The sequence below is a fragment of the Mesoplodon bidens genome (genome assembly GCF_964165515.1).
Source record: "Mesoplodon bidens genome assembly, chromosome: 9".
In the NCBI taxonomy this organism is placed as follows: Eukaryota; Metazoa; Chordata; class Mammalia; order Artiodactyla; family Ziphiidae; genus Mesoplodon; species Mesoplodon bidens.
The window spans coordinates 82,170,730-82,195,682 of NC_138166.1; the positions used below are offsets into that span (position 1 = coordinate 82,170,730).

A 24,953-nucleotide genomic window follows, 5' to 3' on the forward strand; every position below is an offset into this window, starting at 1 on the left:
ATTGCATTGTCCTGTGGAAGATAAGTTCTGAAGTTAACTTTTGTTCCCAAGCCACTGGTATAAAGGTCACTGAAGAGGTAAATGCGATATGCACATTACTCTTGCAGTTCCCACTGCCGTAAGATATATGGAAGCAAATGTGTTAAAATGGAACCAGCTATAAATTATGGTCAAATGATTTTTTTAGTTCGATGGGGGGAAAAAAGCAAAACTCTGTAACTGTTCCTCACCAGACAAGAGCCTTAGATCTTGTACTTCGGCCTTTGGTTTTGTTTCCTTCAGGTGAATTGGAAGCATTTGCCTTATGAGTTTTCTTATGATGTTCAAGATAAGTCTTTTTGGCAAATGCCTTTCCACATTTATTGCATCTGTGAAGAGAAAAGTTTTTTGTGACTTTTACTTCAATACCAACATCAGCTACTTCATACTTTTTACTAGGAGAGTTAGAAGTGCCATCGTGTTTTGAATCACTATGTTTTGCTTCGTCTCTTGAAGGGCCTCTTTTTGCCACTTTATTTAGAACAAAATCAATGGGCTTTTTTATAGCTCTGATCTCTAAACTGGCTGTTATTTTCCCAAGATAACGGGATGACTTTTTATGAACCACAGTTATATGTCGTATCACATCGCGCTTCCGACGAGTTTCATAAGTGCAAAGAGGACACTTGTAGAATTTAACATAAATGTTATTCCCATCTGTGTGCAATTCAATGTGCTTAGTCAAGTTCTGTTTGGAAGTAAACTGACGTTTACAAAGTTTACAGTAAAGTTGCTTAAAGTCAAAGCCAGCTGAAAGTTTTGGCTTCCTGGTTTTTTGCTGGCCACCTGCAGCAGACGGACTAGTTGATTTAGGGCTTTCAGAGTCTTGTTTAACTTTATTTTTCTGTGCTGCCGGTGCGTTCTTTTTTTCATTTGAATGATTTGTTCCCTTTAATTCATTCTGTGGAGAATGGATAATGGAAGGGGGTGAAGATTCTACAGAATCTGCTGGTTCAACTTTAACTTTTATTTCTGAACTGTTGGCAGTATTATTGGGGCCTTTCTCTCTTTTAGAGTTTGTTCCAGAAAGAGTTATCTTGTGGACAATTTGCATATGTCTTTTAAGCATTATTTGTGAACTATATTTCCTCTTGCAAAGGAGGCATTTGCATGCAGTTAAATTGTATTCAGCCTTTGAAGACGACTTTTGTTTTCGAGCCTTAAAAGATTTTTTAGGAGAAACAGAATCCAGGAACAAAGGTTGCCCAGGCTTTGTTGCTATATCAGGAGTAATTGAATCCCTCCTTAGTCCTCTATGAACTTCATCAAAATGCCTCCTTACATTCGCTTTTGTAGCAAATGATTTACAACATACTGGGCAACTCCTACTTAATGGAACTAGAACATTCTTACTGCGTCCTTTAGAGGATTGGTTTGGATTCTTTCGTGTTTCAATGTACTTTTTTAGTTCTTCCATTTTTTTCTTGTGTACTTTTCGAATGTGACGACGAACACCTCGTCTGGAATTGAATTCTTTTCTACAAAGACAACATATCAACTGGTGACCAAAATCAGAATTGTCAGAAGTTTCCAAGTCAGCCTGTGATTCCTGCAGTTGTTCATCAGATGTAGGTGCAACTTCATCTGCAACAATTTCAACAGGAGGGGGCTCTACAGTTTCCACCTCTGTGTCTGTAACTGGAACTGTTTTAGACTGTTCAGTGCTAGTTTCCTGTATTTGAACTTCAGGCTGTTCAGGAGTACTGCTTGACTCTGTGACTTCAGTAGGATTATCAGTCCTTGAAATATATTGAAACACTGCATTCTGATTAGTTTCTATGGGTTCTAGCTTAATAATGTATTCTCGCTTGTCCACACTTGGATATATGGCTTCTAGGAGATCATTTATGGCTTGGCTTTGTTTATCATTTACATCAGGAAGGTCTGTTAAGGAAAAAACAATATTTTAATCTGAAATAATTAGCCTGCTCTAGCCCTCTAATATTTTTAAATGTATTATGAACCTCTATTTTAAAATTTATTATATTACTGGTTTGCATTTATTTTTACAAGAGCATTATCTACTTTTCAGTATTTCATGAGTATAAAAACAAGCATTAATTAAATTAAAATTTGCTTTAATTTACAATCTCATCATGGTACACAAATGTTAAGGAATAGATGCAATCTGAAGAGTTACTTCTAATAAGGGCCCTTAATATAAAATATTTAAGCACATGGGTATCCTAAACAATAAAATAATATTTCATATTTTTAGGCTAGCAAAGGCAAATCAAAGTTCTCATAACCCAAGATGGATAAAACATCATGAAGAATGTTACTACATATAAAAATAATTTTTTTTTTAGAAAACATAACAGCATTCCTATTAACTTAATCCATAATAAATAATCTCATCTAATTGTATAGGGACATTTGAACATCTTATGAAAAATGAAGAAGATTTATAGGAAAATATATAAACATGAATGACAGGATGTATAGAAGTGTTTGCTAAATTCAGTCCTATTACATGTCTTCTTAACATGGCAACCTATTAAAACAAATGATTAAAAACTACAGATTAACTCCAAAAACAGAGTTAGCTTTATTTATCTGTGCAATAATTGCACCGTCTGTAGGCAACCTAATATTCCTATTGTAACAGAGTTGTCTAACACTGGTTATGTTTCTACATACAATGTTAAAATCTAGCTACAAGTATAGCATCAAATCTGGTATCTAATTATAAATCAAGAAATGACTCATCATAGCTCTTCTAGTCTACTAATCTTTCTTTTTAAAATGGATAAAGTGGTATCTATAAGAGGAATTATACTTTCACAGAAGTATTTCTACAATAAGTATTGCAGAAGAGTGCACAATAATACAGCAAATCCATTTATCTATTTCCCTCTAAAATTCAACTAAACTTTAGTTCACACCAAAAAATAACAAAGAATAACTACCAGGAAATTAAATTCCTACTAGTTCTTTAATTAAAAGGTTAGATTTGAAACTTATCTCTATAGACTACCTTTTCATTTACATTTCAAGGATAAAAAGAAGTATAATAAGATCTAACAGTGGTAGGGAAAGTTTCCAGACAAATATGAAATTTCTGTTTCATCTATGTCCTATAACATACTTTAAATAAGCTTCATGCTAATAATTAAAGCAGTACTTTTGATATTTGGAGTTCTGCATTCCATTTCCATCCCAAAAAGGTTAAGCAGAAAAATGCACAAAATCCATAATGCAACTGTAATATCAAACTAACAAAATAAATTCTATATTTTGTAAGTCCACAAGAGTTAAACCCCTGAACAAGAAATAATGAAAGTAACCTATTACTTATTAAAATATTTTAAGGAATTTACATTAGTCTTTAAAGCAAGAAAATAATACCATTATATATACTGCAACTTAATTATACAGAGACAATATGCTTAATTCAACAAACATTTGGTTCCACAAAGACTTTGTTAGGCTACTACCTGCCTTTATCACATAAAGCTATTTCAGATCTCAGGTTAGCCCATAACACAATCTAATTTCTGATAAAATGACCTCTCTAATAAACTTCACTGAGAATAAAACTGATCTTCAAATCAAGACCCAGAAAACACTAGAAAGATTAACAAGTATTTTTTAATGCTCTCTACAATTACCAAAAAAATCAACTCATTTACTCATTCTTTGCTCTATTTCCAACCCTCTCATTTACTTAAGGAGAATCTAAGTTAATGATGAGTCATATCTGGTAACAAGTTGTTAAGAAGTAAGGAGGAAAAATACCAACACCCTCATCAAGCATTAATATTTTAACTTACAAAAATCCTGGATATAAACTGTATAGTCCATATAAACATTCAAAAACAATATCCAATACTTTAATACAAATAAATATACTCAAAAATCTAACCGCATATATCTTTAGCAAAATCCAAATGAAAAACAGATATGAAAGTATCTATTTAAGAAACTGAATATAACATTGAGTCAAGTATTTTATCTTATTCTCTATCACTAAATTATCTGTAACTAGACATCGATACCATTTTAACATAAATGTACAGCTGTAGTACAAGAATACATAGCAAAACGCATAATTGAATATATGAATAAAACTTACTGTCATCCATCTGGAGACTTGGTGGGCAGTAGAATTTTTTATGGGTAATTAAATTTGGTAATCCTCTGAAGAGACTGCGGCATAATTTACATTCAAAAATAGTGTCCACATCTTTTAATAAAATATGCTTAAGTTGTTTAGTTCCTGAGGGAAAAAAGAAAAGAAAATTTCACACAAAAGGTAACTTTAACATGCAGTTTTAAACTGGGCAACCACTGTTGACAATCCAAAGGTGCAGTTTTACTCTTTAAAAACAAAATACGGGCACTGCCAATGTCTACCACACTATACTCAGAACTAAGTTATAAACTAAGTTCTAAGCAAAATTCTACTATCATTTGGATATTAGGACAGCTGAAACTGATGGCCTTTTTCTAATTCAGCAGCCAATCAATTCCTGGGCTATCTTAACAAGTGCTTCCAACATCTGGTTGATCATCACAATGACCGAGGAATAAAGATGTACATGACCCACTCCTGGAGATTCTGATTCAATAGACCTGGAGTGTGACAGAAGAATTAAATGCCACCCCAACCCAAGTTTTTGGCTGGTTCTTCCAGCTCTCTTTCACATTAGGAAGTAAACATGAGTAATACACTTTCCCCGATTCCTTAAAGAAGGTCAAAACTGTCACAGGATTGTCTGTGACTTTCTTTTTAAATTCAGCTTAAATTACTTCGGGTTCTGGGACAACGTGGGATATGGCCATTCAGCGTGAGAGTAAAGAATCCTTGTCCATGGTTTTGAATTTTGCTTAGGTCTCTTAATACCACCAGAAATTTATTCAAAGTCTTTCTCCCTCAAAAACTCACCCTAATTGCAATAAATTAAATATTGATATAATTACTACTTTAAAGCCCGTCTTTTCCACTAGATTATAAACTCCAAGGCAGCCAAGACCAAGCCTGCCTTATTTACAGCTACAAAGTGTTCAGCTCTAATAATGCTCAATAAATATTCGTTGAAGAATTGCCACTGATCTACGGAATCTAAGCATTATTATGATGGAAGATCAAAAGGCAGAGAAAAAATAAACAGCAACAAGCATTCTTTAAATCTTTAAAATAAAACACAAATAGAAGCTCTTCTGTCACTACTTCCTACAGGTCTTTGACACAGGTAAATTGACAAAAGTGATCTGCAGTGTTCACTAATTAATGAGCCTTTGGTTTCCTCAAAAAATGATAATAATATTGACTTAAATTAAAGAGGGGAGGGCTTCCCTGGTGGCGCAGTGGTTGGGAGTCCGCCTGCCGATACAGGGGATACGGGTTCGTGCCCTGGTCCGGGAGGATCCCGCGTGCCGTGGAGCGGCTGGGCCCGTGAGCCATGCCGCTGGGCCTGCGCGTCCGGAGCCTGTGCTCCGCAACAGGAGAGGCCGCGGCGGTGGGGGCCCCGAATACCGCAAAAAAAAAAAAAAAAAAAAAATAGAGGGGAGAAAAAAGCGTCCTGAAAAATACCTAAGACTATCTAGGTGCACAGTGTCCCATCATTCAACAAGCACGTGACTATTAAAACTCTGAGACTACTAGAGAATAAACACCATCTCAGTAGCATAATTAATACTGTAGGATCCATAAAGGTTAAGCATTTCTGATTCAATCTTTTGCAATCTGTTTATATTTAATTATTGTATTAATCATCATGTTTATCTTTTTGAAGACAAGCCAGCCTTCAAATTTCTACTGCAAAAAGATTACCACATTATCAGAACTTTACTAAGTCTTTAGAGATTCCAATTTTGATTATCGCCTAGTTGTGTCACTTAAAGGGCTATATAATCTTTGCACCTTGGCTTATTCATCTTTTAAAACAAACAAACCAAACCTATCTTGGAGAATTATGACAGAAAATATGAACCTAAATTCTAGAAGAATTAAATTATAAATCCAGGTTTCTCCTGAGGAAAAAAATATATATTTAGATATATAATAAAATAACTTCCACTATTTCCCAATCCAACTCAAGGTTTAATTTGGTCCACTAGACCATACTACTGCAAAATCAGAAAACACACATTTTTAAAAGATTCAGAGGATAGCTTGGGTATTATACTTTGTATAAAAGTAAGTTCACACACACACACACACACACACACACACACTTCTCTAGTTTATTTCACATTACAAAATATATTGGCAATAAAGTGCTAATATATTTAGTTCATAGTTAACCTCATAAGTCACTGACAAACTATGAGAGATAGGCTGATGATAAAAAAACATTTTAGATACACCTCTCCAATTGATCTACATATAGTTCTTGGTAAGTGTAGGTGGGTGCGTTACCAGATGGAAGAAAACATGGGAAAATTCTGCACTAGACCCATACTACAAATTCAATTCTGCCTCTAAAGGTAGTTAAAAAGGATTGAAGAGGGACACAGAAATAATCTGAACTAGGATTAGCTTAAGAATTCTACTGAAGATCTAACTAGAACGTACAACATGAAGTTATACATAAAAAAAGTTATTTGTAAAAACGTAAAACTGCATCTCTAAATCAGGTTCTGTCAATCAACCATAAAAAAACAAAAACAGTATCAATTTCTTCTTTAGTCCCAGTTACACAGTTATATATCAGTAGAGAGCATATATTTATTCCCAGTAAGCATCCCCCGCCAAAAAAAAAACGAGTTGGGGCTAACCGTGACTCATCAATCTTTTCTTTTTTTTTTAACATCTTTATTGGAGTATAACTGCTTTACAATGGTGTGTTAGTTTCTGCTGTATAACAAAGTAAATCAGCTATACATAAACATATATCCCCATATCTCCTCCCTCTTGCATCTCCCTCCCCCCACCCTTCCCACCCCTCTAGGTGGACACAAACACCGAGCTGATCTCCCTGTGCTATGCGGCTGCTTCCCATTAGCTATCTATTTTACATTTGGTAGTGTATATATGTTCATGCCACTCTGTCACTTTGTCTCAGTTTACCCTTCCCCCTCCCCATGTCCTCAAGGCCATTCTCTACATCTGTGTTTTTATTCCTGTCCTGCCCCTAGGTTCTTCAGAACCATTTTTTTTTAGATTCCATATATATGTGTTAGCATATAGTATTTCTTTTCCTCTTTCTGACTTACTTCACTCTGTGTGACAGTCTCTAGGTCCATCCACCTCATTACAAGTAACTCAGTTTCATTTCTTTTTATGGCTGAGTAATATTCCATTGTATATATGTGCCACATCTTCTTTATCCATTCATCTGTCGATGGACACTTAGGTTGCTTCCATGTGCTGGCTATTGTAAATAGAGCTGCAATGAACATTGTGGTACATGCCTCTTTCTGAATTATGGTTTTCTCAGGGTATATGCCCAGTAGTGGGATTGCTGGGTCATACGATAGTTCTATTTTTAGTCTCTTAAGGAACCTCCATACTGTTCTCCATAGTGGCTGTATCAATTTACATTCCCACCAACAGTGCAACAGGGTTCCCTTTTCTACACACCCTCTCCAGCATTTATTGTTTGTAGATTATTTGATCATGGCCATTCTGACCAGTGTGAGGTGATATCTCATTGTAGTTTTGATTTGCATTTCTCTAATGATTAGTGATGATGAGCATCCTTTCATGTTTTTTTTGGCAATCTGTGTATTTTCTTTGGAGAAATGTCTATTTAGATCTTCTGCCCATTTTTGGATTGGGCTGTTTGTTTTTTTGATATTGAGCTGCATGAGCTGCCTGTATATTTTAGAGATTAATCCTTTGTCAGTTGCTTCATTTGCAAATATTTTCTCCCATTCTGAGGGTTGTCTTTTCGCCTTTTTTATGGTTTCCTTTGCTGTGCAAAAGCTTTGAAGTTTCATTAGGCCCCATTTGTTTATTTTTGTTTCTGTTTCCATTTCTCTAGGAGGTGGGTCAAAAGGGATCTTGCTGTGATTTATGTCCTAGAGTGTTCTGCCTATGTTTTCCTCTAAGAGTTTGATAGTGTCTGGCCTTACATTTAGGTCTTTAATCCATTTTGAGCTTATTTTTGTGTATGGTGTTAGGGAGTGTTCTAATTTCATTCTTTTACATGTAGTTGTCCAGTCTTCCCAGCACCACTTATTGAAGAGGCTGTCTTTTCTCCATTGTATATTCTTGCCTCCTTTATCAAAGATAAGGTGACCATATGTGCGTGGGTTTATCTCTGGGCTTTCTATCCTGTTCCATTGATCTATCTTTCTGTTTTTGTGCCAGTCCCATACTGTCTTGATTACTGTAGCTTTGTAGTATAGTCTGAAGTCAGGGAGCCTGATTCCTTCAGCTCCGTTTTTCTTTCTCAAGATTGCTTTGGTTATTCGGGGTCTTTTGTGTTTCTATACAAATAGTGCAATTTTTGTTCTAGTTCTGTGAAAAATGCCATTGGTAGTTTGATAGGGATTGCATTGAATCTGTAGATTGCTTTGGGTAGTATAGTCATTTTCACAATGTTGATTTTTCCAATCCAAGAACATGGTATATCTCTCCATCTGTTTGTATCATCTTTAGTTTCTTCCATCAGTGTCTTATAGTTTTTTGCATACAGGTCTTTTGTCTCCTTAGGGAGGTTTATTCCTAGGTATTTTATTCTTTTTGTTGCAATGGTAAATGGGAGTGTTTCCTTAATTTCTCTTTCAGATTTTTCATCATTCGTGTATAGGAATGCAAGAGATTTCTGGGCATTACTTTTGTATCCTACTTTACCAAATTTTATAGCTAAATTACCAAATTCACTGATTAGCTCTAGTAGTTTTCTGGTGGCATCTCTGGGATTCTCTGTGTATAGTATCATGTCATCTGCAAACAGGGATAGTTTTACTTCTTTTCTGATTTGGATTGCTTTCATTTCTTTTTCTTCTCTGATTGCTGTGGCTAGGACTTCAAAACTGTGTTGAATAATAGTGGTGAGAGTGGGCAACCTTGTCTTGTTCCTGATCTTAGTGGAAATGGTTTCAGTTTTCACCACTGAGAACGATGCTGGCTATGGGTTTGTCATATATGGCCTTCATTGGTTGAGGTAAGTTCCCTCTATGCCTACTTTCTGGAGAGTTTTTATCATAAATGGGTGTTGAATTTTGTTGAAAGCTTTTTCTGCATCTATTGAGATGATCATATGGTTTTCGTCCTTCAATTTGTTAATATGGGTTATCACATTGATTGATTTGCATGTATTGAAGAATCCTTGCATTCTTGGGATAAACCCCACTTGATCATGGTGTATGATACTTTTAATGTGCTGTTGGATTCTGTTTGCTAGTATTTTGTTGAGGATTTCTGCATCTATGTTCATCAGTGATATTGGTCTGTAGTGTTTTTTTTTCGTAACATCTTTGTCTGGTTTTGGTATCAGGGTGATGGTGGCCTCGTAGAATGAGTTGGGGAGTGTTCATCCCTCTGCTATGTTTTGGAAAAGTTTGAGAAGGATAGGTGTTAGCTCTTCTCTAAATGTTTGAACAAATCAACTGGTCAGACCACAACTTTTCAATGTTTAAAGCAGAGTAAGCTTCCCTGTAAAAGCAGCACCTTTGTGACATTTTAACTTTAGTATTCCTCTCCCTCTCCTTCAACAGAATCCACACCAACCTCCTCATAATCCTTCCCAAGGGCAGTCATGTCCTCACAGGCCTCAGAAAACTCTCCTTCCTCCATGCCCTCACCCACGTACCAGTGAACAAAGGCACACTTGCTATACATCAGGTCAAACTTGTGGTCCAGGCAAGCCCAGGCCTCAGCGATGGCTGTGGTGTTGCTCAGCATACACACAGCTCGCTGTACTTTGGCCAGGTCTCCACCAGGTACCATAGTGGAAGGCTGGTAATTAATGCCAACTTTGAAGCCAGTGGGGCACCAGTCCACAAACTGGATGGTACGCTTGGTCTTGATGGTGGCAATGGCAGCACTGACATCTTTGGGATCCATGTCCCACCATGGTACAACAGGCAGCAAGCCATGTATTTACCATGGCGAAGGTGGCACTTCACCATCTGGTTGGCTGGCTCAAGGCAAGCATTGGTGATGTGTACTACAGAAAGCTGTTCATGGTAGGCTTTCTCAGCAGAGATGACAGGGGCATATGTGGCCAGAGGGAAGTGGATAAGGGGATAGGGTACCAGGTTGGTCTGGAATTCTGTCAGATGAACATTCAGGGCTCCACACAATTTGACCTATCAACCTCTTCAGGTGAGTATATGTTGGGCGCTCAACATCAAGGTTTCTACGACAGATGATAGATGGCCTCACTGTCTACCATGAAGGCACAATCAGAGTGCTCCAGGGTGGTGTGGGTGGTGAGGATGGAATTGTAGGGCTCAACTACAGCTGTGGAAACCTGAGGGGCTGGGTAAATGGAGAACTCCAACTTGGACTTCTTTCCATAACAGACAGACAGATGTTCCATCAGCAGGGAGGTGAACCCAGAACCAGTTCACCCACCAAAGCTGTGGAAAACCAAGAAGCCCTGAAGACTTGTGCAATGGTCAGCCAGTTTCCGAACTGGGTCCAAGACGAGGTCAATGACCTCCTTGCCAATGGTATAGTGACCTCAGGCATAGTTATTAGCAGCATCTCCCTTGCCTGTGATGAGCTGCTCAGGGTGGAAGAGCTGGCGGTAGGTGCCAATGCAAACTTCATCAATGACCGTGGGTTCCAGGTCTACAAACACTGCCCTGGGCACATGCTTGCCAGCTCCTGTCTCACTGAAGAAGGTGTTAAAGGAGTCATCTCCTCCCCCAATCGTCTTGTCACTTGGCATCTGGCCATCGGGCTGGATGCCATGTTCCAGGTAGCAGAGCTCCCAGCAGACACTGCCGATCTGGACACCAGCCTGGCCAACATGGATGGAGATGCACTCACACACAGCTGCTGTTTTGCGGCTGCCGAGCAGATGGCAGAGAGGAGAAGGAGAGGTTGTTGCTTCTTACAGCGCGACTCTTATGTGGTCGATGTAAGAGAACCTGCCTGACTTATCAATCACAAATGCTCCACCACTCTCAGGTCACCTATGCGCACACACACACACACACACACACATATACAAACACAGCTGTGTTGATCCAGGCATACCAAAATTCTTTCAGGTCCTTGGATTCACCAAATTCTCTCTCTCACTTACTTTTCAGGCCTTCACCTATGTTTTTTTCTCTCTGCCTATAACGTTCTCTCATTTCCCTAGTCTGGATCACTTCTAGCAATCCTTCAGATTCCAGGTTAGATGTCATTTCCTCCAAGAAGCCTTCTCGGACTCCTCCTGTTGTTTGTTAAGAATTCTTCCCCTCGGGCTTCCCTGGTGGCGCAGTGGTTGAGAGTCTGCCTGCCGATGCAGGGGACATGGGTTCGTGCCCCGGTCCGGGAAGATCCCACATGCCGCAGAGCGGCTGGGCCCGTGAGCCATGGCCGCTGAGCCTGCGCGTCCAGAGCCTGTGCTCCACAGTGGGAGAGGCCCCAACAGTGAGATGCCCGCGTACCGCAAAAAAAAAAAAAAAAAAAGAATTCTTCCCCTATATTCCCCAGAGCACCCTATACATCTATACTACATTACCCCGCTACCTTGTAATTAGTTACTTTTCTGTATCCCCATTAAACTGGAGGCTCTAAGAGGACAGAGAAGATACCTTTGATGCTCACCACTGTACTCCCAGCTTTCAGGACCAGGCCTGATGGGCATTTGTTAAGTGACATACTGAAGAGCCTTCTCTATGTTTCAGAAAACCTTCCCTATAAGTAAGATTTCTTTTAAGTCTATGTAAAGTTGACCAGAAAGTCAAAAGAGGGACCTGAATGATTTTCCAATTCTGCTTACATATTTTCCAAATTAGAAAAATAAGATGTGCCCTCATTCCATAAATACAGGCAAAAGTTATTCCCTAAGTTAGTTTCAGTTACCATTTAAGGTTTTGTTGGTTTCCCATGGGGACATAACTGCTTTATTCTAATCAGCTACCTTTTTCTGATTGCTTTTGGTCACTGACAATTAGACACAGCCAACCAACTGTGCCTCTGTCAACAGTTAAAACTTTCTACAACCTGAAACATGAGACAAGACAGCAGCAAAAGTTCATCTGGACAACCACAGAAGTTCTTCCACAACTCCTAACCCTGAGAGAGAGAGACAGAGAGAGCCACACTGCCTAACCCCTAATTATTCCTTTTCCTATATTTAACTCTTTCTTGCCTTAGGTTTTTAAGTTATCTTAGAAGTCACTATGTACTGCTTATATACTGCTTACATAGATCATCAATCAGTATCTTTCAAAAAACCAGCCCTCCGGGCTTCCCTGGTAGCGCAGTGGTTGAGAGTCCGCCTGCTGATGCAGGGGACACGGGTTCATGCCCTGGTCCGGGAAGATCCCACATGCCGCGGAGTGGCTGGGCCCGTGAGCCATGGCCGCTGAGCCTGCGCGTCCGGAGCCTGTGCTCCGCAACAGGAGAGGCCACAGCAGTGAGAGGCCCGCGTACCGCAAAAAAAAACAAAAAAAAACAAAAAAAAAAAACAGCCCCCCAAAGGGAAAGCTTTTGATGCCTAGAAATTAACTAATTAATGAATATTTCAGATTATCACGCATAATGGATGCTCAATAAAATTTAGTTAAAACCTCATCAAGGGTTTCTCCTATGCTATCAATTAATGCCAAACACATTGTATATACTGATAAAAATGTTTAAAAAATTATTTTCAAAAGGAATCAATATTCAATTTTACATTAGGCTGGGTGGCAGTCAGTTGACATTAATTCTAACTCTTCAGTGCTAGACAAAGATAAACTTTTCTTTTCTCCCTTAATATACTGATATGTTGATCAACGACCCTTTTAAGTTGCGGCAATAATGATTTTTAAATAGCATACTGCATGCTTTATTGTTGACTCAGACATGAGCTCAGTTTCTTTAGGATGACTGTTTAACCACAATATCATCCCAACACTGCAAGCAAATCTGTAACTCGTGTCATACCTCCTGAGTTCCAAGACCAGTATGAAGGGAATTTCGTACTGATCATCCTTAACGTAAGAAAACTTAGGAAAATTGAAATTGTTATCTTAAAACCACCACCTACAAAGGTTGGTTAAAAAAAAATTACTAGATTAATTATGGAACACTGCCACATACTACAATAAATTTATAAGTAGAATAAAATTATTTTAGTGCCTACTTGGTGAATCTTTCGTTTAGTCTTACACACATTTATTGAACACCTATTAAATACCAGGTACAATGTTATTCACTGAAGACACGAAAAGTGAAGAATATGATCTGCGCCCTTGAGAAATTCCCTAATATAAATGGCTGCTCTCCTAGGAACACAGCCCCAGATGAGATGCTTTGAAGATGAATGTAAGAACAACAAATAAAACAAATCTACATTTTTCTTATTCATCCCCAAAATATGCAGCCCGATTTAAAACTTCCCACAGTTGCTATGTATCAACCAAAAAAAACCCCAAAAACATCCATCATATAATATGGCACTATCTTATGTATCTCTGATAAATCACACTTCCAGGACAGAGGCATCACCATCCAGTCATAGCTTACACTAACTCCAAGAAATGTTGCTTTAAGCAATAAAAAATAAACAAAAACTCTTCTAAGAAAGTAAATGACCAAACTTAAATTTAGTTAATTACAATAGCAAACATCACACAAAGCCAATTCTCATTTTTCACTGCAACTTATTCCTCCCTAAGATTCAAAAAAGATGCTGCTACTTGCAAATAGTAGTCGTGTATTCTATAGGTAGAATCTTTTTTCTACAATACAGTTGACCCTTGAACAATCACAGGGGTTAGGGATGCCAACACTCTGCACAGTCAAAAATCTGCATATAGGGCTTCCCTGGTGGCGCAGTGGTTGAGAGTCCGCCTGCCGATGCAGGGGACACGGGTTCGTGCCCCGGTCTGGGAAGATCCCACATGCCGCAGAGCGGCTAGGCCCGTGAGCCATGGCTGCTGAGCCTGCGCATCCGGAGCCTGTGCTCTGCAAGGGGAGAGGCCACAACAGTGAGAGGCCCGCCTACCGCAAAAAAAAAAAAAAAAAAAATCTGCATATAACCTACAGTCCTCCTTATACTCCCTTCCTCCATATCCTCACTTCTGCATCTTTGGATTCAATCAACCAAGGATCGTCTGATACTGTAATATTTACTACTGAAAAACTCCACAAAAAATAGACCTGCGCAGTTCACACCCAAGGTGAATGTTCAAGAATCGACAGTATAATATTGTAAAAAGAGATAATATATATTTTAAGAATTCAAAAAAAGATGTCAACTTCATATTAAAGACCAGTTATGAATACTGGACAATTTCCCATTTGTCTGCTTCTAAACCTAGGGCATTCCACAGCTCCTTTGCCTCTACCAGAAGACTAAGCGACTAAGAAAGAATATTAAGCTCAATTAATCAATTATTTATAAATACCTCATGGAAGTACACCTTTTTTGTTATTTAAAATTTTGTTTCCGTTTGGGGAGAGAGGTTGGGAAAAGAAGGAAGCTAAGATAAAAGTTAATAGAGGGAGGGTTGGATTGAGTGTTTGGGACTAGCAGATACAAACGAATATATAGAGAACAGATAAACAACAAGATCCTATTGTATAGCACAGGGAACTATATTCAGTATCTGGTAATAAACTAAAATGGAAAAGAATATGGAAAAGAATTAATATATACATATATATATATATAACTGAATCACTTTGCTGTACACCAGAAACTAACACAACATTGTAAATCAACTATTTCTTTAAAAAAGTTAATAGATACGAGGGAAATTTGAAGACAAAAAGTCACAGACATGATCCTGGAAGGACTGACACAACTAAGGAAAGGCTCGAGCAAAGGGCAGGGCACAGTCAAAGTAGTACCTGAAGCCAGGATTCAAAGCAAACAGCATGTCTCAAGTCACCCAACCATCAGGGATTTCAGAGTAGAAAATCTGCAGGTGGGGCAAAACAGGCAGCCTTCTAAAAAAAATGAGGTATCTATCTATAGACAGATGTCAAACAACAGTGGAAAGTACTGTTAAAAAACCAAAGATACCTAACTACGCAGAGTCAGCTACTCCTTGTATTAGGAAGAAAGTGAGGGATAATATGCTCATATGTGTGTAGAAGGTCTCTAGAAGAAGACACAAACCATGTAGCTGTGCTGTCTGAACAAAGACACTTACTTTTTTATTTCTGTATACGCTTTTATACCTCTTTATTATTTTTTTAAACCACTTATTCCAAAAAGAAAAGTCTATTCAGATTATAAATTAAGCAGATAGAAATAAAGAGAGATTAGAGGTTAAAAAGTATTTGTAATTTAAAGCCAGGAAAACAGTCCAAAGCAAAAGCTGAAGTGTGAAGCAAAGAAACTGAGTCAAAACTGGTCAAGCAGTCAGTACAGCACACATGGGGTTGGTAGACCTAAAAAATGAGTCAACTTCCTTCCTCAGCCTTTTACAAACTTCCAGCTTGGGTAGGAATTAATACCAGGCCAAAGAGAGCCCAGTTTAGGCAGGAGACCATGAATCCCTTAAGCAAAGCTGATACCGGAGCTGAAGACAACTATCTTGAGCTTGAAGACAAAGGCAGATATCCTAACACATTACTACTGCCCAACCTGGTTTAGCCTCTGAAGGTTAACAAGAGTAAAAGCATAGACTTCAAAGTTCCATCTTCAAATACCTGTCAGATACAAAACACCACCAAGATAGCTCTTTAAATGCAATGTGTGTGACCCAGCTGTGATGGAAAGAGCCTAGAAAGAGATGAGTCATTGAGGGGCTGCTTGGGAGTAGAGTGAGACCGGGAGAAACTTACACGAGTCTCAGGATGAGAAGGGATCTTAGACCCTAAGTCATGAGGCCCAAACTTCCAGCTCATCCTCTCAAGGTTTCAGTCAGCCAAGGCTTAAATACCTCAGTGCTAAAGAAGAGCTACCTTAGGAGACTTGAGATTATCCAGATACGTAAGAAATTACTATCTTGAGGAAATTAGAATTACTTAGCTATGAGATACACTAATGAAGTAAAAGAATTCCTTTTTTAATCCAAAATTAGTTTCTTTGTATCATTCAGCATATTTCTAAATCATCTCTAATTTAAATGATAGGGTACTTAGAGAATTTAAATTATAGTATTTTCAAAATTTGCTTGGGGAAAAAAAAACTCAGAAGGCAAATTTACCAGGGACATTTAAAGAAAGAACATATTACCCATTTCACAGTCCCTTTCCTTCAGCTTTGTAAAGAAACAGTAAACACAGAAAACAGATACAACCACAGTGCAATGAAAAAACACATAATTTCCTTTTTAAATATTCACCTTCCAAAGTTAAAAAAATATATAGATTTTGGGTACAGGAGCTTGTTGAAAAGGTATTTTTTACAAGACAAAGCACAAAATAAATGAAACAACTCTAACTTCTTAATCAAATAACACTATAATAAACTGAAGCAGTATAAAATAACTTTGTTAATCCCAAATTATGAATTTTTAAAAAAGAAACCTATAGCAAGGAATATGACTAAGTGTGAAGCTATTACCTTCATTTCCATGATATGAGAAAGAACAAAAAGAATTTTTATCTCTATACTAAAAGTAGCTAATAGAAACTCTAACTACAAATAAAAACTAACCATTCTTCTGTTATGCCAGAAACGTATTTAAATACTGCCTCTAATTAGAAAAATTTTAATTGTATTTACCACAGAAGAATTTGATGTATTATTTATTTCTGTTAACCAAGGGCAATTATCAAAAGTAAAAAACAACAACAAAAAATGCAGTAAAATATGTTACACCACCATCCAACATTAAGCATAGGCATATGGTATACACAAAATACTTACTGATTTAATATACATGAAAGCAATGCCATAAGGACTACAGATGAAAAGTGTAAGAAATGAATCTTAGACTCAGAAATTAACTTTATTTTAGATTAAAGAACAATCTATTTCTTAGAATCCTAAAGTAAATCAAATAGATACTACTTCCCTTTAAAATGATTTAAAAACAAGCACCTCAAAAAATTTCTCAATAGAAAACAAATGGTTTCATATAAATTATCTTTTTCTTTGCATCTCAGAAATTTTTCATTACGATATAATAAGCTTTAAAATACTAACAAAAGCTATTCTAACCCTTTAATTGCCCACCACTTAGGTGTCCATCAGTCATGTATATTTGCTTGTTCATATTTGATTTAATAGCCTGCAATGTCAGAGAAGCCAAATCCACAAGAGGTGGACAAGTGTATCATAAGAATCACAGTAACCTAAGACTTTACAAAACACTGGAGTTCTAACAGTTCTCAACCATTTATACTTAGTGAGCAACACCTACTTTAGAGCACTGGATTGTAACTGCACAAATACACTTATTATATATCCATTATTACAGTAATCTAATGGAAAGAAAAGCTAAACAAATATATCTAAATATCAGGGCTGGAATAATCTTTTTTCTATCTGTGCTCTACTAAAGATATTGAAACTCCAGGGTTAGGTGGGAGATGGTGAGTCACATAAACAGAGATGATAAAGTAATTAATCTAGAACAAGGGACATCTCAGACATTCTGAGTAAATAATCTACACTGTCAAAGTTCATAAAGACCCTGTATAATCTACTACCGTCCTCTGAGAGTTTATAAAGAACATGCCAAAAAATAACAATGAATCTTTGCCAGCAAATATACCACATATTTCTTTAAACCATACTAAATACTTTTTAAATTAGTATATAATATATAGTACTGAAAAGGAATCTCTATCAAGTCAATATTTACTCATCCACTTTTTAAAAATGACAAAAGTATTCTGTAAAGAAAACCAATGTATACATTTTATTTTTTAAAAATTATTTCTAAGGATTTCTAGGTAGTTTTTAGCTACTATGTGAAGATTGAAAATACATCCTAAAACATTCATACCTGATCGAAAGCACTCAATTATTTGCTGAATACCAGATTTGGATGTCTGTAGTGGTTGCTGTAACAAAGGAGCATCTCCAGGTTCCAGGATATAAACTACATGGAAGACAAACACCCAACCCAATCCCCACAAAAAAAGGGTTATTTATTTAAATCATTTACTATTGAAGTAAAACAATGGTTTGCTATAATCATGTTAATGACAATCACACTTTTTTGTATATATTCCACCATTATCTTTGTAAGGCAAAATGAAATAATGGGAAAAATGTAACTAAAATTTTTCTCAATTCAAGGCGAAATTAAGGCTACTGAGACTATGCATTAAGGTCAAATGCAAAGATCTTACTATTTTGGTGTTAGTTAGTACATATTAGTCATGTTTGCCTTTTTATTCCCCTTGAAGAGGAACCACTACATTTAACCAAAATTCTAGGGCAATGATAACCTAGCCACGCCTCATAAACCATTCCAAAACTCTCCGGACAATCTAGTACAGCTCTCTGGGCAATTAAGACAGCAAAACTCAGAAACCACTGCCTAAGGAAAGACCTGGTCAAGTGCACAACAACAGACGTACAAGAAAGTTCACTGCAGCGCTCTGCAGTACTGTAAATAATTGAGAAAAATTTCAAACAACTTAGAAGTCTCTCAAAAGGAACCAGACTAAATAAACTATGAAATATCCATACAACAGAATCTCTCACGGCTCTTACACAGCATGAGCTAGGTCTGCATGTACTGACAACAAAGGATGTCAATACTACATTGTTAAGCAACAAAAACAGGTTATAGAATATGACCTCAATTATAGTAATTATATAATTAATATATATTTCAGTAGCTACAGAAATAAATTTAACATATATGTGTGTCTATGTATAAATGTTAATATAAACACAGAAAGTCTGATGGGATACCAACGAAATTTAACAATGGTTCTTTCTGTCAGGGTGGGCTTATAGGGGTGATTTTCACTTTCTGCCTCACACTTCACTAGCCTGGGCTTCTGGAAGTGTGCACTTTAGAAAGTAAGCATTTTTATAATAAGTAAAAATAATATTCCCATTGTAAAACTAAAAATTTTCATATACAGAGGTCAATATCATCCCTGCTTTCCAAAATTCTCAGAGTAGCCGTATAAATATATAATATAAATAAGATTATGGTAATAAGAAACAAGGTAACTGAAAAGGAAAACTGAAGTTTCCCATCAGATATCAAATAAAGAGATAGTTGTGGTGGAGAAAAACCGGCCATTTTAATTACCTCTTTTTTTCCAATATGTTATAATGTTTTACCGTCTTAACCCAGATGATATTTTACCATCATCCGCTCAGTGTGAGAAGATAAGGAGGGTTACTTCAGTAATGTGTGCTGCTACTGCTTCAGGGCCCAGGCTTGGACAGCATTTAGCTGTCTGATAAAGCCTGCTAGGCTATGTGTAGAGACACAGCCTTAGATTCTTATTTTGGCTTCAACTCTTAAGTTCAGTGTACACAAATGGGAGGAACTATGTCTCAGGACCAAATCATTCCATTAAGCAAAATTTTCCCAATTTTAAGAGAAACTTTCAGATATTTTTAAGAACATACACAGAAATACAACTCATTTTGGGAATATCTGACATTGGCACTAACTGCAGTGGTTAAGAACAGAAGACTTCAGACCTGGACTGACTGCACTGAAATTCTTTTTCTACCAATAACTAGATACCCCTAGAGCAAATTACACTCTCTGATTTCTCTGTTCTCATCTCTGAACTGCAAATAATAAAAGTACCCAAATCATAGGGTTGTGTGAGGATTAATTAGCTAATGCAGGTACCTGGTTAAATCAGAGCCTGGAATATAGTAAAGGCTCAATAAATGTTCTAGCACCATCATTATCATCATCTACAAATCAACTGCTTTCCTGACACCAAAAACTGAAAAATCTTTTCCAAAATCTAAGAGAAGTAGAATGCAACCCCTTAGAGAAACAACAGTAGAAGTTTGTAAATAGATTGATGATATCATTTATTTAGGTTAGATGTTCTTTCCAGTATTTGTACACTGTAACAACCAATAACTGATTACAAAAAACAACTACAGAAGATAGGGCAGAAGTTATACAATTTTAAAGAACTAAAAAGCTCGAAGGCCTGGCTCTCGTAAGTGACAAGAATTCTAGAAAGGAAGAATGAAAAAAGAGTAACGAATAAGGGAGAAATATGGGGGGAAAAAATGGAAACTTCTCCTTAGAGCCCGCTTTCCTCATTTAGGTACATGCTCCAGAAAACTTCCTGTAATACACTAACTTCCATTTCCACATAACAACACCTGATTTTAAAGCTAGAGCAAAATTTTGTTACCCATAACCATCACTGGTACCACCAGAATACATACACATCCTGAGACACCATTCAAAATAACCCCAGGGTTAGTTCAGTTATGAGTGGACACATTCATTTGGTATACACATCTGTGTAGGTCCCCTTGTAAAGAACTTTTCTTTCTTCATGAAAACATACTCTCAATCCTAAAAAAACTTTATATGTTAGTATTTTATAAAATTTCCTCTTACATATCCTAACATCCCTCCCAAGATCAGGTTACATGACCGTTCAGGAAAAAAAGAGCATCTCTCTCCAGCCAAAAAACACAAACGCTCAGAAGTCAACACCTTTCTTTACATCCTTCCAAGAACACACTTCCCAGAATAAAACACCTACTTTTTTAAGAGTCTCTCCTACCTTAAAATAAGCCCCTTAAAATATCCTTCTACCTATGATGTCTGAGATTTGCTTTCAAACAGTAGAGAGTAGGGGAGCAGTTGGAGGATGGAGAAGGGAATTGTGGGGAGGGTAGAATACAGATCAAAAGAGCTTGTCCACATATTGATAACTGATGGAGCTGTGTAATGGCTACATCAGGTTCCTTATACCATTCTCCCTACTTCCGAACATTTGAAAATTTCTCTAACAAAAAACTTTCTTAAAACATGACTAAGAATATATTTTACATACACTGATAGACTTATAACACCACCCCTCAATACAAATTGATCCATCCTATCAAGACCTGCTCAGGAACACACTGCTCTCATTCAGAACTCACCTATCGTTCATAATCCAAAGGAGGTCAGACCTCTTGGGACAGCTCATTAAAAGAACTTCTCAAACATCATGTCACCGTCTTTCCTCCATCTGAGGGCATCCTCTTTTTAAACCTACCATAACATATTCCTCTCCATAATGGAAACATCCTCCCACTTTGGCCCATACCTTCCTCTGAAATAATGACAATTAACTACCCCGTAAGTTAAACTTTCGGCTTTCCACTGAACTAAATCCTCAGAAAGTGTTTACTCCTATCTAAGAAAGCGAAGAAATACCAACCACTTTTGACCTGACAGTCTGAAAAATAAGTTGCATAGGAAAAGTTCCTGGCAAAATAAAGTTGAAATTTTTCAATTAGTGCAACTTATCTGAATTTGTGTTAATGAGGGAGAAAAAGCAGCAGAAAAGTTCCAGCACATATTTAAAAGTTCAACTCTGGAAAAACTCTGTAAAAAGACATTAAAGTATCTAGAAAACTTTAATTACCAGAATACACTTTATAAATAAGGTATGGTCACAAATTATCTTACTTGTTTACTTACGTCTATCTCTTCCCACTCAAACGTTCCATGAAGGAGTGAGCTTATCTGTTTTGTTCACCACTTATATCCCCATTGCCTTGAATAGAGCCTAGCACCTAACTGGTGCTCAATAAAGATTTGTCAAAGAAATAAAGAAACGAGTGACCAAATAAATTTCTTCCTAAATAAGAAGTTTTAATATGATGATTTAATTAACTAATGCAACTCAAATGACTTCTCAGAAAAAAAAAAAGGAATAAAAAGACAGTGGAACACAAGTATAAGAAGTCATTCACAGCTTTCTACTTCAAAACTAGCAAAATCCATTCAACATTTGGCAAAATGTAAGTGATATATCATCCCTTCAAATATACAAAATATGCAGCAGAAAGGATGGTGAAAGGCAGGCAGATCAGGGAAAAGTTTAAGAAACACTGGATTCCACCCTGGGATTGCCTGTTTTACTAGCAGAGGTATTATTTTCAGCAAATCAGTGGGGATAGGGTCATAGTACAAATTTTATTCTCATGTGTACCAAAGTGTTCCGAAAATAGTTCTTCCCCTTTTACCATTGCCTTTTTTTCCCATTATACAAAAAAAGTACTCTACTTTACATGAACTCTACTGTGACAAAACCAAGTACATTAGTGCAGTTAAAATACTCCAACAAAAAAACAAGCAAAAGTGTTAAAAAGTCCTAATAACTTTGAGGTCAAAAATAATGATAAACAACTGCCTTTGAACTGTAACAGAAGAGCCCTTAGTTGTTTTAGTGACAGTGTGTATTCAAGGATTCCCTTTTTAAGCTGTACCTCTAAATGTCTGTGACAAAGCACATCATAATTCTAATAAGCAGAGAAACTATTAAGAGTTTATATATCACATTTATTGAAGTGTTGTAATACTCTTCATGAAACTTCAAAAAGCAACTTCTTCATTTCATAAATTCAACTCAAAAGAGTTCCACTGAACAAACTATCCTGAAAATATTTACGTATTCTACCTAAATATTCAGATTTTGCAACAATGTGTTCTGTCCAAGAAATTTCTTTAAAAGGTTCCACTTAACAAAACCTGATTCTTCCAACAAGTTGACTTCAGCAAACTTTTCTTAGCCCAAACTACTCATTTTTACGTTTAAGCATTATTCTGTCTTTAAGCACTATCAAAGCATGAAACTTTAGTTTTTAAAAATTTACATGAAACAGCTTCCTCGAAGATAAATGCCAGTATTCTAGTACCCATTTTTTCCTTTCTCTTCAGTTTTAAACATTCACAGAGCATGAGGGTATACTACTAACTGCAGGCTGCCTTGAAAGAGAAGGAAAGGGGATTGAGTAATTGATCTTGTGGAAAAGATTTAAGGTGACACTTGCAGTACTTTTTTAAAGGGATCAAGCAGGGGAGATCTCTTGTTTGTACAAGCTTTTAGCTTCATAACTGGTTTTATGCTGGGGAAATTATAGCCTGCTTAGTTAGGAATGTCTTCTTGGGCAGGAGGTAAGGAGAACTAAAAGAAAACAGAAAGCAGAGTGGCTCTGGTGGAGGGCAAAGTAACTGAAGAAAGGCGTATACCTGGTTCACAGCATCCGTGATGATGGTGGTCAGTCTGACAGTATTTGTCCCTTAAAGGCATTTTCAGTGGGCGCGACCTACTTTCCTTTCACTGTAAGAAGCTCTTCATTGCGGCTTGGCTGTTGAAAGAAGCACAAACCCGTCACTCAGCCTGAACTTCCTGGGGGGGTTCTGGCTGCATTTTCCAGAAACGTTCCCCTCACCCGCCCTCCGCTTTCCCTCCACAGCCCTGCACCTTCCTCTCGAACTGAGAAAGAAAAACGCACGAAGGCTTCTTCAGCCCGAACTCCCTCACAGGTTCATCGCCCTACCCGGAAACGCAGCCCCGGGCGCGCAGGGCGAGGGCCTGGCCGGCTGCGCGGGCGGCGGCGGCGGCCTCGCCTTCCCGGGCGGGCGCGCGCGGAGACGGAGGCGCGGAGCGCAGCGGGCACAGCCGGCGCCCGGGCCCGCGGGGCGGGGGGCGCGGCGGCCGGGCGGCCGAGGTGTAGCTCCCGCCGGCGACCGGCCCACGTCGCGCCCTCCCGCGACGCACGTGCGCCAGGGTCTCCCCGGCTGAGCCCCCGTGCCCCCAACCAAGTGCGCCCAACTTACTGAACTCCTAGGGCGGGCCGACGGGCGGGCGGAAGGAAGGAAGGCAGGCCGGACGGCCGCGGGGACAGCCTGGCGTGAGAGGCGGCTTCGGGCCCCACCTGGCGCAGCCTCGGCGGACCGCGCAAAGGGACCGGGATTCGGGCCCGACGCGCTCCCAAAGATTCCCCGCCGGCGCTGACGCGGAAGCGCCGCAGCTCACCACGTCCCTCCGCGGCCCGAGGCGACGGCTGCGGCGGCGGCTCACGGCGTCCCTCCGCGCTGTGGAGCTGGGCGGGCGGGCGGACGGCGCGCGGGCGCAGGCAGTTGACAGGAGGAACCGCCCCGCAGCCGGTGCCGCCGCCACCGAAGGAGCCGGAACCGGAGCGGGCAGGACCCGAGGCGCCCCTTGCCAGGGCAACGGCTGCCGCCGGAGCCCGGCTCCCCCCAGCACCGCTCCACCTGCGACGGTCCCTCAGGCTTTTGGAGAGGGGCGGGGAAGGATGGGGGTTTCCCCCGCCTTGGCCTCTTTTTGGTAATAGTTGTTGTTTCAGGAAACTTTATTAAGCCAGTCTCTCTCTTTCTCTGTCTCCCCCTCCACGAAGAGCCTGAGCTGCCGCCGCGGAGCGGGTAGGAAGGGGGAAGCAGAGACTCGCCGGCTGCGACAGGGAGCGACTGACTGACCCCGGACGGAGATGGGGCGAGGGCAGGAAGTGACAAGCTCTCGGAGTGGGTGGGGGGAGTGTGGCCGGCACGCCCGGGAGCGCCGCGCGCATGCGCCCAGCCCGGCGCCCCCGACGGTGGGGAGGCGAAGCTCTGCGGCCGGGCGCGGGGAGGGAGCCGGGGCGGGTGGCGCGGGACCGCGGCCCGGGTCTCGAAGCGGCCGTACTCCCGCACGTCCCCGGCGGAAGGCGAGCCGAAGTCCTGGGCTTCGCGGGCCGAGAGGTGTGAGGCCCCTTGTGCGGTGATTGCGCCCGGGAGACGGGCTGCTGGGCAACCAAACTGTTGCTATCGCTTTTCTTCTTTCGGTGGAACCGAAACGGGAGGCTTGGAAAAGCAAGGGAGGGAACTGTAGGAAAAGGCTTGGCAAATGCGTAAGCCGTAAATCGTGGTGATTCCGAAAAAGTTGTCAGCGCATTTATAAATGGTACAAGTGGAACTTTTTTTTTTAAACCCAACAATTTCCGAAGTGT

The 24,953-nt window shown here is 39.0% G+C and overlaps 1 protein-coding gene and 1 pseudogene across 4 annotated transcripts in view; both read right to left on the minus strand.

The window, feature by feature from the left end:
- ZNF800 (zinc finger protein 800) overlaps nucleotides 1–24,455 on the minus strand; it is a 50,189-nt gene extending 25,734 nt beyond the window's left edge. For 2 of the 3 annotated variants that reach the window (XM_081244136.1, XM_081244138.1), the window contains exons 1-5: nucleotides 23,785–24,455; nucleotides 23,194–23,312; nucleotides 17,998–18,093; nucleotides 4,115–4,258; nucleotides 231–1,923 (exon numbers count right to left, since the gene is read on the minus strand). In XM_081244136.1, coding sequence (XP_081100262.1) covers nucleotides 231–1,923; nucleotides 4,115–4,258; nucleotides 17,998–18,093; nucleotides 23,194–23,254 — 1,994 coding nt within the window. In that variant the 5' untranslated portion in view covers nucleotides 23,255–23,312; nucleotides 23,785–24,455. The remainder of the gene's footprint in view (nucleotides 1–230; nucleotides 1,924–4,114; nucleotides 4,259–17,997; nucleotides 18,094–23,193; nucleotides 23,313–23,784) is intronic. The other variant, XM_081244137.1, reaches the window with a different exon arrangement.
- On the minus strand, nucleotides 9,100–11,650 carry LOC308622580 (tubulin alpha-1A chain-like; annotated as a pseudogene). Its single transcript has one exon. The product of its transcript is annotated as a tubulin alpha-1A chain-like (transcript).
- Nucleotides 24,456–24,953: the final 498 nt, after the last annotated feature.